This window comes from Heloderma suspectum, chromosome 3 (genome assembly GCF_057233095.1).
Source record: "Heloderma suspectum isolate Gila_16-S chromosome 3, 16-S_ref, whole genome shotgun sequence".
NCBI lineage: Eukaryota > Metazoa > Chordata > Lepidosauria > Squamata > Helodermatidae > Heloderma > Heloderma suspectum.
The window spans coordinates 266,872,743-266,885,273 of record NC_139460.1 but is presented as its reverse complement, the minus strand read 5'-3'; the positions used below and the strand labels follow the sequence as shown (position 1 = coordinate 266,885,273).

Sequence of the window (12,531 nt, the reverse complement as noted above, 5' to 3'; positions counted from 1 at the left end):
TAACAATGAAAAACAAGTGAAAAGACGAACCTACGGTACAGAGTAGGACAAGTAGGGACACCACCCCCAGGGGTCCCTAGCTACCCCTTCACTTGTGCAGTGGCGGCAGAAGCCGTAACCAACAACAGTCCCTACGCTCAACAGGAGTACTGGTCCCTGAGGAAGAGTGTCTGGAATGCCGTGCACGAGGCTCTGAGAACAAAAATTCACGGTAAGACCAATTTCCAGTTTCTCCAGAGGTTCACGGAGGGCATTCCTTCACTTTGGGACATACTCAAGCAATAACCAGGAGGGCAGGATTGAAGGGATGGTACTCTAAGGCACCACCACCTTCTGTAAAACTTTTCACCCAAATGCTACATCAGTTGATGCCATGACATCTATCTTACAGTGTTTCATAAAAGTGTGGACCTAGGCCCATGTGGCAGCCTTGCAAATGTCCTGAACCAACATATCGCCTTTAAAGGTTACTGAAGTGGCCACCCCTCTCAAGGAGTGAGCCATGATCCCAACTGGAGGCTCTTTCCCTAGAGCCTGATAGGCCAAAGCTATTAGCTCTTTCAGCTACCGTGAAATACAGGATTTAGACACCTGGTTCCCCAGTGTCTTTAGGATTAAAGGAAACAAAAAGGGCTGAGAAACCCCTGTGGGCTGACATCCTGTCAAGGTACAAGCATAGTGCCCTTCTCACAGCCAGAGTATGCCAGCTCCTTTCCTTGGGCTGGTTGGGCCTAGAACAAAAGGAAGGCAAGGAAATCTCCTGTGACCTATGCAGAAAGAATTCACTTTAGGGAGAAAAGAAGGATCTGGATGTAAGGCCGCCTTATCATCATGGAAAACATACAGTTGAGAGTCTGTTGACAGCACCCCCAGCTCTGAGACCCAGGAAGCCAGCATAATGGCCACGAGGAAAACCATTTTAGTGTGAGCAATTTCAGGGAACGTGTCGCCATAGGCTTGAAGGGTTTCTCCATGAGTGTGGTCTGTACCCAGTTAAGGTTCCAGGTAGGGAACCAATGAACCACAGGGGGTGTGTGGTTAAGGAGGGCAACCCCCTCAGAAATGTTTTCATATGTGGATGGGCTGAAATGGCCAGCCGGCCCTCACATTCCGAAATAAAGCCTGGTGCTAATGCTTGTTGTTTAATTGTATTAGTACTAAGTCTGAAGTCTAATCCTGCCTGGAGGAAGGGGAGGTTCCCTTTCCCTTGCATCACTTCAGGAAAGTCTTTCATGTAGCAATATAGACCCTGTTGGTGGAACTCCATCTAGATGACAATAAGAACCTGATGGGTAACCGAGATTGGAAACTGAATGGCAGTGGTTAGCCAAGCTGTCGATTGAAGCCATACTGAATGAGGATGATGTACTGGTCCTTGAACAAGTAGGTCTCTTTTGTGCGGAAGACACCATGGGTCCTGTACCAACAGGTTGACTAGGTCTGGGAACCAGGGCCTTCTGGGCCAGCGTGGAGCACCCATGCTGCTGAGTCCTTGATCTTGCAAACAACCCTGAGGAGAAGCGGGATTGATGGAAGCTCATAAAAGAACCGCTGTGGCCATTCTTCTTCTAGACTGTTCTTGCAACCCTTGGACATGGGAACCTTGAGAAGAATTGGGACACTTGAGTATTTTCCTGGGAGGCAAAGAGATCCTTTGCCTCCCAGGATGATGTCTCTTCCCTTCCTTGGTGTTTGAGTTGGAGGAATAAGGAGAGGTGTGATTGGCATTTTTCCCTGGTGACTTGGAAGACTGATTCCATCTAGGTTTGAACCCTCCTAAAGGGAGGTTTCTGTTCTTATTGGGGCAAAAGGAGAACTGTTGTCTTGACTTGCATTCTTCCTTTCCTTGCCACTGGAAGAGCTTTTTTCTTGTCTTTTGTCTCCACCAGTATGGCACCCAAGGAGCCCCAAACAGCTTGGCACCCTTGAAAGGAGAATTACCCAGTCGGGACTGTAAACCAGGGTCCATGGCTCAGTGACGCAGCCAAGTACTTCTTGTAGTCAGAGTGATGCCCATAGCCCTGGAGTTGAATTGAAGGGTGTCCAAGGATGAATCTGCCAAGCTGTGAAGGCTATCTTTTTTAGTCCATCCTTAAGAGGCTTGGGAGTAGTGTCCGACCCTATCGAGTCCTGTGCCCAAAGAGACTGTTCTAGAAAAGTTGGAATTAGTGGCAGAGGCACGGAATACAGCCGTGGCCACTTCAAAATCCTTGCAACGGGCTGCTTCCACATGTTTGTCACATGGATCCTTTGGGCTGCCTACCCTGTCCGCTGGGATGATGGTGGTCGAGGTGAGGGCTGCCACCAGTGCATCCGCAGTGGGCACTAAGTAAATCCATGGCCTTACTATCCATGGGTAGTGAATAGAGCTTATTGGCTAGCTTTTGCACAGCTCTTGGATTAGTTGGGTTAGCCCATTCTGCTTTCCAAATTTCCTCAAAGGATTCTGGCAGAGGAATAGCCATGGGCTTGTCAGGCTTTTTGGGGAAAGCTGCCTTCTCTCTTTTTTTACCTAAACTGCCTATTGAATCTTGGGGGCCTCCTGATAGCTGAAGCCTGTGGGAAACTTTAGCCAGAAGCGTGGGGAAGAGGCCTGGTGAGAAGAGCCTAGCCTGCGAAGTTTCTATTCCATTTCCTCCTCAGAAAGCACCCCCCCCCCCATCACTAGACTCTGAATGGGAATCCAGGCCTAATGAAACCCCTTTGGCTTTCTTTCCCTTTGCCTTGCCAAAGGCATTGGAGGGGCTCAGGGGCTTTCCCCACCCCCCCTGCTGGACTTGGAATAGTTGACAGGGAAAGACCCAAGTTTCCAGGGAGGGGCCCTGAGGAGATGGATCCCTCTGGGGTCCTGGTGCATGAGGAGGATGTGGAGAAAGATCTAGACCTGAGTCTACGAGCTTTCTTATGCTTGTGAGTAGACCTGTCTCTTGATCTATGGGCTCTCCTCCTTTTCCCCTTCCTTTTCTGTGGAGCTGGGGAAGAATAAGGCCGAGACATCCCGTCCCTCCTCCTGTTGAGTATTGCCATGGCTACCCTCTGGTAGCCAGGTCCTGGTCACCAGGTCCTGGACCCATGAGGTAAATAGTGAAATCACACCCTCACCTAATAAATCTGGCATAAGTAGTGGTGGGGGAAGACTAACCACAGTGCCAGTCTCTCTGTGGAACCGTGGCTGCACCCCGATCTGTTGCAGTTCTCTTGTTGAAGATTCCACCTCTGAGGCCTCTGAGTCTGTCCAGGCCTCCCTGTGGATGTCTGCCATTTTTGTCCTTCCTTCCCTGGCAGTTTTGGCAGGAATTTGCTGGCTGGCAGCCAAGTTCAGTGGCAGTGCATCCACTCCCTACACCATGGTAAGGGGAGGAAGATTGGAGCAGAGGTATGACTGGGCTAGCTCCCCCTGGGGCCTGTGGGGAAGGGCCAGGTGTGAGAGAGCCTTTCTAGCCACATGAAGCACCGTCTCATGGCTGTGGTTGGCCTGCTGGCCCACGGGGGGAAGGGGGATGCTCAATACTCAAACCCTTTCCAGGGACTCTAGGTGAAATAATGCTGGTCCCTGTCTAGATTCAGAGAGGGGGAGGGGAGTATAGAAGAAAAAGACAGAGAAAAAAAGGAAGAATAAGAATGAAAGGGAGCTAACTAGTGTTGAGGTTTGAGTAGTAGATGGGAATTAAAGAATTCTTACCACTCAGGCCAGTTCACACTTGCAAAAGCCTTGTTTATTATTTGGTGAGGAAAACAGATAGCTGCAGCGGATCTAGCCTCATACACGCAGGTATGAAGAACACTTTCACATGGTGCTTTGCACTCTTTATACCTGACATTCATCACAGGCTGCTCCTTCCATTGCTCCCCCTCCCATTTTCCTGTGACCTTTAGACAAGGCAATGCAACTCTATGAGAATCAACAATACGGTGCTTTCCAGTTGCATAGGAAATGGCTTAACCACAAACCTGTGGTAAGAATTAGCATGGGCAAGTTTCTAAAGCAAAGTTTTCTGGCACAGCCTTTTACCAAAATACAGAGCCGAGAAATAGCTCATACAAGATGGAGGGCCAAACATAAAATGGCATCACTTTAATTAATGCCCTCCACCTTCCATCACACTAGCAGCGGGAGCTGGGCGTCTTAGGAGCACCTGCTTACTCGACCTCGTGGCTCACTAGGCAGAGCCAGCCTGGGAGATCTAGGTGGCTCCTCCCTCAGAAGAAGCCACAATTTGGGCCTGCTTACATGCTCTAGGAGGCCACATCCTGAAGCGAAAAAATACCTTCCGTGAGCCTCTGGAGAACATAGGCTTTATTACAGAATATGTAAAGGGTTTGTTTTAATAAAAAAAATTGCTGGAACTCATAATTCTTTGCCGGATTTATTAATCTACAACCTGAATATGAAAAGGCCCTGCTTCAGCAGGGCAATTAGCAAAGACCTTGGTCAGCTAAGTGAAGTTATTTATATCAGCAGAAACTTCTTCCTTTTTGTAAGTCATGTACAATGAAACAAGACAGATGAGTTCCTTTCTTATTATCCTGCTTTTTAAATAGAATGCTACACATTAAATAAAGATGAACATTGCCATTTGGCTTTTCCTTCCAACAAAGACAAATTCAACACAGCATGTCCTACACAATCAAGATTACTTGGTGATATAAGGCTGAAAGGCTCTCTTTCACATGGATGTTTTGATAGGTTTTGTTTTTGTCGGAATACTTTGAATAGTACTTGTCACTTTGTCTTACAAACAATATTTGGAGAATGGTAAGACAATGGAGTGCTAGAAGAGGCTAGGAGGCCTTACTTTCTTAAGGGATGAAATAGGAGAGGACATGAGACTCATGCATTACATACTGAATGCAGTGTTCAGATTACTCTTCCTCCTATTCAATAAAAACCGATGAAGTATTTTCAACATATTTTAGGCATTAGAATCCACTGGCACAGGATATAGCCAAAGTAGAGAATTTAGAGTGATTAAAAGGCAGGGGATCAGAACTGCAAATGGCATCAAAGGCAGTGCTAAAGCTCCCCAAAATTAAGTACAGAATAGATGTGAACGATATGTGGAAAGAAATCATTCAATTTTGGGAGATACATACCGCAAAAAGGTGATTGGTCATTAAAAAAAGTAGGGTGTTTAAGGAGGAGTTTAAATGGTGGTTACATTCTGACAAAGTTATCTCACTCTATGCCTAAGGCTGAGTGAAGGAAATATTTAAAAGCTATCATAAAGACTAGTTCCAATAGGGAGGAGTCATGAGGAAAGGTGACATGCTCTGGTGCAAAGTTTGTCCACCAGGGCAATAATCTGAAGTCTACATACGTTTCATAAAGTTATCATGGAGAAGCTCACTCTTCTTGCTGATACACTCAAACATTTTATATCCTATTTAAACACACCCTTCTACCACATGCAAGTCCTCTGTTCCTTTCAGCCCCATGTGCTTATGTCCCATGTGCTACCCTGGCTCTTCTCCCAAGCACCTCTGTCCTCTCCTCCTTTGTTGCTAGGGCCTACTACACTGCCACAGTTTGTTGTGATCCACACAATCAAAGGCTTTAGCGTAGTCAATGAAGCAGAAATAGACGTTTTTCTGGAATTCTCTTGCTTTCTCCATGATCCAGCGAAAGTTGGCGATTTGATCTCTAGTTCCTCTGCCTCTTCGAAACCCAGCTTGTACTTCCAGTAGTTCTCGGTTCGCATACTGCTGAAGCCTAGCTTGTAGGATTTTGAGCATCACCTTGCTGGCATGTGAAATGAGCGCAACTGTGCGGTAGTTTGAACACTCTTTGGCGTTGCCCTTCTTTGGAATTGGAATGTAAACTGACCTTTTCCAGTCTTGCGGCCACTGTTGAGTGTTCCAAATTTGTTGGCATATTGAGTGTAGCACTTTAACAGCATCATCTTTTAGGATTTTAAATAGCTCAGCTGGAATACTGTCATCTCCACTAGCTTTGTTGTTAGTAATGCTTCCTAAGGCCCACTTGACTTCACTCTCGAGGATGTCCGGCTCAAGTTCAGTGACCGCACTATCATGGCTATCAAGGGCATTCAGATCTTTCCTGTATAGTTCTTCTGTGTATTCTTTCCACCTCTTCTTAATCTCATCTGCTTCTGTTATGTCCCTGCCTTCTTTGTCCTTTATCATGCCCGTCTTTGCACAAAACGTTCCCTTCAGATCTCCGATCTTCTTGAAGAGATCTCTAGTCTTTCCCATTCTGCTGTTTTCCTCGATTTCTTTGCATTGTTCATTTAAGAAGGCCTTCTTGTCTCTCCTTGCTATTCTCTGGAACTCTGCATTCAGTTGGATATATCTTCCCCTTTCTCCCTTGCTTTTCACTTCCCTTCTTTCCTCAGCTACTTGTAAAGCCTCATCAGACAGCCACTTGGCTTTCTTGCATCATCTTGCCGACAAAGGTCCACCTAATCAAAGCTATGGTTTTCCCAGTAGTAATGTATGGCTGTGAGAGCTGGACTATAAGGAAGGCTGAGTGCTGAAGAATTGATGCTTTCGAACTGTGGTGCTGGAGAAGACTCTTACGAGTCCCCTGGACTGCAAGGAGGTCAAATCAGTCAATCCTAAAGGAAATCAACCCTGAGTGCTCATTGGAAGGACAGATACTGAAGCTGAAGCTCAAATATTTTGGCCGCCTAATGCGAAAAGTCACTGGAAAAGACCCTGATGCTGGGAAAGATTGAAGGCAAAAGGAGAAGGGGAAGGCAGAGGATGAGATGGCTAGATAGCATCACCGATGCAATGAATATGAACTTGAGCACGCTCCGGGAGAGAGTGCAGGACAGGAAGGCCTGGCGTGCTATGGTCCATGGGGTCATGAAGAGTCGGACATGACTGAACAACTGAACAACAACTACACTGCCAACATTTCGTGTGTCCCATCACAAACTCCCTGGCTTCAAAGTTTTTGTTTTTCTAGAAAGACTTGACAAATTAGGGCAAATTGCACACCAATGCTTGCTCCCCAAACCCTCTAGTGGAAAGGGTAAGGGACATGGACCTCCTGAAAAAATTAATGCCCACCCCTCCCCAGTGGTTAATCTAATCAAAGCAACACAGTATCACCTGTCAATGGGCAATGGAGAGCCCCGACACTGAGCATCCTCTCCTAGAAGTACTGAACTCCACTTAATGCCTAGACCTTCTTTTGTTAAGGTGGAACATGACAATCCTTTTGTACACCTGGAAAGAATCATCCTACTTCTTCCCGAGTCTTTCTAATCAGAGACTATAAGTGCCTGAAAACCCCTAACTCAGCAATTTTTCCCCATAGTCCTTGGAGGGTTCCATTAGTTTTTCTGGCAGACGCACTGTCTTAAGGAGCCCATTCTTGCAACTTTGAACTCCCAAACTCCAGCTGGTTCTGGAAAGGGGTCTTGCTGTTCTAAATATAGCCTGCCTTAGTCTGGAACCTTCAGCACGGAGTGTCCCCCCCCCCAAACTCCCCCATTCAGTGGACTCAGCTTGATAAAGCTTTGCCATGGCCAAGCAATGTCTATTTTTTACTTTCTTTTACTACCTTGATGCTAAGGATTCCACAGCCTCCCCATTTTTGGACAACATAGAAGGGAGGATGCACCATACTTAGTTTTGGTCACAGATTTGAAGTGGGGGGTTAGCATCTCAACCCCATTCCATAAAGTAGCCTGCAAGCAAATAATGTTACCACAGGTGCTGTTTTCTAAAAAAAAAAATTGGCTTCCAGCTTTGTAACTGAAGGACCAATTGGCATCCCTCGGTGGCCCAGGGACCTGCAGTTGCTAAACCTTCTGCTTCACAATCTCTGAATAGTAACACTGTATTTGGCAGCTAGCTTTGATGTCAATGTTTGGTTGAACAACAATTCTACTATGAGTAGAATTAAGGCTGCAATCCTATACTCACTTACCTGGGAGTATGCCCCATTGAATTCTTACTTCTGAGTAGGGATGTACGAATCCCTTACCTTATTCCGGGTGGGGGCATCTGTGGTGGGGAGAAGGCGATCCATCCCTCCCCCGGAATCCTCCCCAGCCAGCTCCACTCTGCAGCGAGTCCACAGAGCTGCTGGCTGGGGCCAGCTGCTGCCTGACTTCTGGCTGCGGCCGGTCCTCGGACGCAAGCGGACGCCATTTGTGTCCCCTGCCTTTTGCCATGATAGGCTACATAAATCTGTATGTAGCCTATCATGGCAAAAGGCAGGGACGTAAATGGAGTCTGGACGCCACTTGTGTCCGAAGAGAAGCAGCGGCGGACGGCAGCTGGATGGACCGGACCTGCTGACAACCAGGTAGGGTCCGTCCCAGGGGGATTCCGTGGGGTGGCATGGGGGGGTAGTCCGTTCTGCCACGGGCTCCGGGGGCCAGATTCTTTAGAATTCAACAGGACTCATTGGAGTCCATGGTGGAATTCTCTAACATCCCTGCTTCTGAGCAGACATCCATAAAATTGCACTACAAGAACAAAAAAAGAGTTCTGCTGGATCAGACCAAAGGTCTATCTAGTCCAGGATCTGGTTTCCCACAATGGCCAACCAGATGCCTTTTGCCCACAAGCAAGACATGAGGGCAATAGCCCACTTCTGCTGTAGTTCCCGAGCAACTGGTATAAAGAGATTTCTATCTTGGAAGTAGCGTATAGGCATCATAAGTAGTGGTATCTTCTATGAATGTCTAATTTGTTAAGGCTAAGCTGATGGCCATCACAGCATCTTGTGGTAGGTAGGGAATTCTGCAGTTTATGCAGTGTCGTACATACTGGGGTGGGGGGTTGTCCTGAATCTCCCACCATTCAGCTTCATTGGACAACTCCAGGCTCTAGTGCTATTGGACTTATCCACTTTCTCCACACCATGCATAATTTTATAAACCTCTATCATGTTTTCCTCTTACTCACTTTCTTTCTAAAATGCTCCAGATATTGTAAAACCTTTCTCAAAAGGGAGTTGCTATAGCCTCCTGAGAATTCGGTTTTCCTTTTTCCAGCTCTATAGCATGCTTTTTGAGATGCAGCACCCAGAACTGTACACAGTATTCCAAATGTTGTTGCACCATAGATTTGTATGAAGACATTATGACATTGGTATTTTTATTTAAATTATCCATCGCAGACACCTCTCTTACTAGTATGGTAGCAGCTTTTGATTGACACTGTGACAGCTTCTTTACTAGAAGTTGAAATTCCTTTATTATAAATCTGTGGTCACCTGAGTGTAAGTGATCTTGCTTGATTATATTTAGTGTGGACAAACCTAAGAGTTATCAGTTCATAATGTTAATGACATGGGGGTGGCAGAGGTGTTTATAATATTTAAACTTTTATTTGGGAGCAGGAAGAATGATATATTCATAGCATGATTGTGACCACTTTTCCATTGAAGTTGCAATCAAAGAAGATATTGAACATCTATTTAAGTAGGTGAAACTAAAGTAAGGAGGACTGAACAAGAAATAGGTAAAGCCCCATTCCATAATAATCACACATCAAGAAATGCTGTATGCATATCACTTTCATCATTTTGTGCATGCTTAGAGTTGGATCCAATTGTTGCATGAGTGGAAGCAACAGTCTCCTCCTCCTCCCTGCAGCCCCCTGCCCAAATCTGCTCCGAAGGGTCCCCCAACCTTCTGAAGCAGATTTGGCAGGGGCTCATAGGGGGCTTCAGTGGGAAGGGAAAATCCATTCCACCAGCAGTTTCACTTCTGCGGGCAGAGCGACACCATTTGATAAACCCCTAAATGTATACCTCTAGCTTATGAGTAATCTGCAGGCATGTGTGCATGACCTCCATCAGTGCATACTTAACTGTTTCCACATCAGTGTGAATGGATGACTTGTTCACGTAATTCTGACAGCATGGTTGGGGTGTGTGGGTTCAATGCAACCTTTCAAGGAGGTAGCCTAATAAAGTAGATCCAAATATGTATCCTTATATCAACTGTTCACATGACCATTGTCCCTGTGACTCAAACAGTAAACAAAAGGTTACAGTACAAAAAGACTCCAAGTGTTCTAAAAGCGCTAGATGGGGATTTTGATTGATAATCTTTCATTAGTTAACAAATAAACACTGCTGAAGTTCTCTTAACCCGCTGCTTTGTTACATCATGTTAATAAAATCATGAGCCATTGCAGCCATAAGACTGTGCACCAGTCTCATTTAGCAAAAGCTGAGCCTGGCTCCTTGTGATGCTGGAGGCCAACTACACGCTTGCCTCAGTCACTGTCATTGCCCCACCTCCTTTTCTGCTCAGTTCATATGATTTATCAGGAGGGTAGGTATTATGCACGTTCAGAATGGTCTGTAACTTTTGATATTCTGATTGTAGAGCATGGGGGAAGAGGGGCAATGGCGAACAGCAGACAACATGAGATCTGTCTAGGGCACTCATGGAAAGGTCTGTATTTTTAATCAGGTAAAAGCTTTCCTGTAACAAACACTGAAGTGGAACATTAAATGAAGGAATGCATTACATTGTCATCAACATTTGACAGCACACTATAACACAGAAGGGAGGAACCTGTGGCCCTCCAGGTGTTGTTGGACTTCAACTCCCACCAGCACCAGCCAGCATGACCAATGGTGATAGATGATGGGAGCTGTAATCCAATATCATCTGGAGGACCATAGGTTCTCCACTCTTACTGTAGCACAGCATGTGGAAAAAAACCTGCTGGCCTTCATGTACCTTTTAATGTACACTTGCTCGAACTCTGGCAGTTATCATGAAAACAGGAAATCCCTTGAACAGGCAAAGGAAAACTGCCAATAGTCAGCTTTTGGAGAAGCATTAAACAGGATACTCCTGGGAAGCTTGCGCTTTACTGTGTAGATGCAGGAGATGTTCACCTTCAATCACATCAAAAGCTCATTCCTGTAGTGGGCTGCTGATGCTCTACACAGAAAGGAGAAAGAGTGAGAGAAAAGGACACTGACAACCATCTTCATCCTTTCCTCGAATTCAGTGTTGAGTTCATTATAGATAAATGGGCTAGGGTGGGGGTGGGATACGAAGAAAGAGGATGTCCTTTCCGTGCAGCTCAGCGACTCAGCAGCAGCAACCTTCATAAATGATGAATGTGCTGTTTTCTTTTGATACACTAGAGACAGTGAGAGCTCTGTAGAAATGCTGGCACACAGCTAGTACAGGCCTCTGAACACACACACAGGCTGGCACCAAATATTTGCCACTGTCAAGTTGGCTGAATGGTACATCGCAATGTGCTTTGTTTGCAGAATTTCTCGCTTATGATATGAATAAGGGACATTTTCCAGGATTGTGGCATTTGCCACAGTAAACCTTTTTGAGACACTGTCAGCAGGACTAAGATATAGACATATATGAGGACTGCTGAAATCAGAGGATGAGAGAAAGCAATTTCACAGGAGTTCTGGAAAATGGGGTGTCCTTGGCAGTTCTGTCTCATTTGGGTTGCTCTGTATTCAGCAACCTGTTATACTGACTGTAGAGTCCCAATGTTTGCTCTAAATTTAAATGAGATAATTTAAGGAAGCCTGAGGAATGTCAACTTTGGATGAGTGACATTTGCTGTATTCCCTTGGTTCCTTTCTCTAAAGGAACAAACTCCAATTATTTAAATGAGCTCTGGCTGCAGACACTCTGTCCCTGGGGCTTAGTACAGTTGACCCAAGTACTGTTGTGCTCAGCTCCAGCGAGGAACAGCATAGGTTTGACACAGTAGTTTATAGCTTTCAGCAAAGCCCATTGGAAACAAGGCCCAGAGATAGTTTTCTATGTTCCTTCTGTCTTGTTAAGCGAACCACAAGGGGAAAAATAGTAGACGATTCTGCATTGTTGCAATATTCTGTCTACTTCATATAAAGTGGTCCTTGGAGCTGGTTCCACCATCAGGGTATATAGTACCATCAAGTACTTTTCACAATGCTTTCCTGCTGCCCAAGCAAATGAAGGTTAGTCTTCCAGAAGAGGAGGAGGAGTGAGGTGAAGTTGGAAAGTCTCATTTTGAAAGACACTATTCAGAGCAGGATCACCCTGGGAGACACGGAGAAGCCCATGTTTTTCACTACCACGATCTCGAGAGAGTTCAGTCAGAAGAGCCAACTACAAATAAAAGAAAAACATGGCTTGGGACACTATGGTTAATGTATGTCATGCAGAAAACTTAAGCAATGTGGGCAGTACAAGGATTAATCTTCTGAAAGAGGCAAACAATGAATTTAGAGTGCAATCCTATGGTTGCTAGCCAGCAGCTAGATGGCCATAGGATTAGTCAGTTCCCAGGAACTGACCTCAGAGTCCATGCTCCGAGGTTGGTTCCTGGAGAACCATCCTCCTCCCCCTCCCACACCACCTTGTAGGCAGCACGGATCGGCCCTGTGCTCCACGCTTGTAAGAGCAGCGCGGAGTGGGGGAAACAGGGCACTCCTGGGGGTGGGCTGGGGAGTTCGGAAGTGCTGGTACAACACTTCCTATGTGTGGTCCAGCATCCCCACCCTACGCTCCAAGGTCTCACGGCTAGACACCCGAAATCGGCTGTCTAGGTGCGAAAGCAGGGCAG

General features: G+C 46.0%; 1 protein-coding gene across 4 annotated transcripts in view; it reads right to left on the bottom strand.

The window, feature by feature from the left end:
* Positions 1-10,378: 10,378 nt before the first annotated feature.
* Positions 10,379-12,531, bottom strand: part of VPS8 (VPS8 subunit of CORVET complex) — a 119,376-nt gene continuing 117,223 nt past the window's right edge. For 3 of the 4 annotated variants that reach the window (XR_014789555.1, XM_084846860.1, XM_084846858.1), the window contains one exon: positions 10,379-12,074. Coding sequence is in view for 2 of the 4 variants with exons in the window: in XM_084846860.1 (XP_084702986.1) it covers positions 11,925-12,074 (150 nt within the window). In the remaining 2 variants the exon portion in view is untranslated. The remainder of the gene's footprint in view (positions 12,075-12,531) is intronic. The other variant, XR_014789554.1, reaches the window with a different exon arrangement.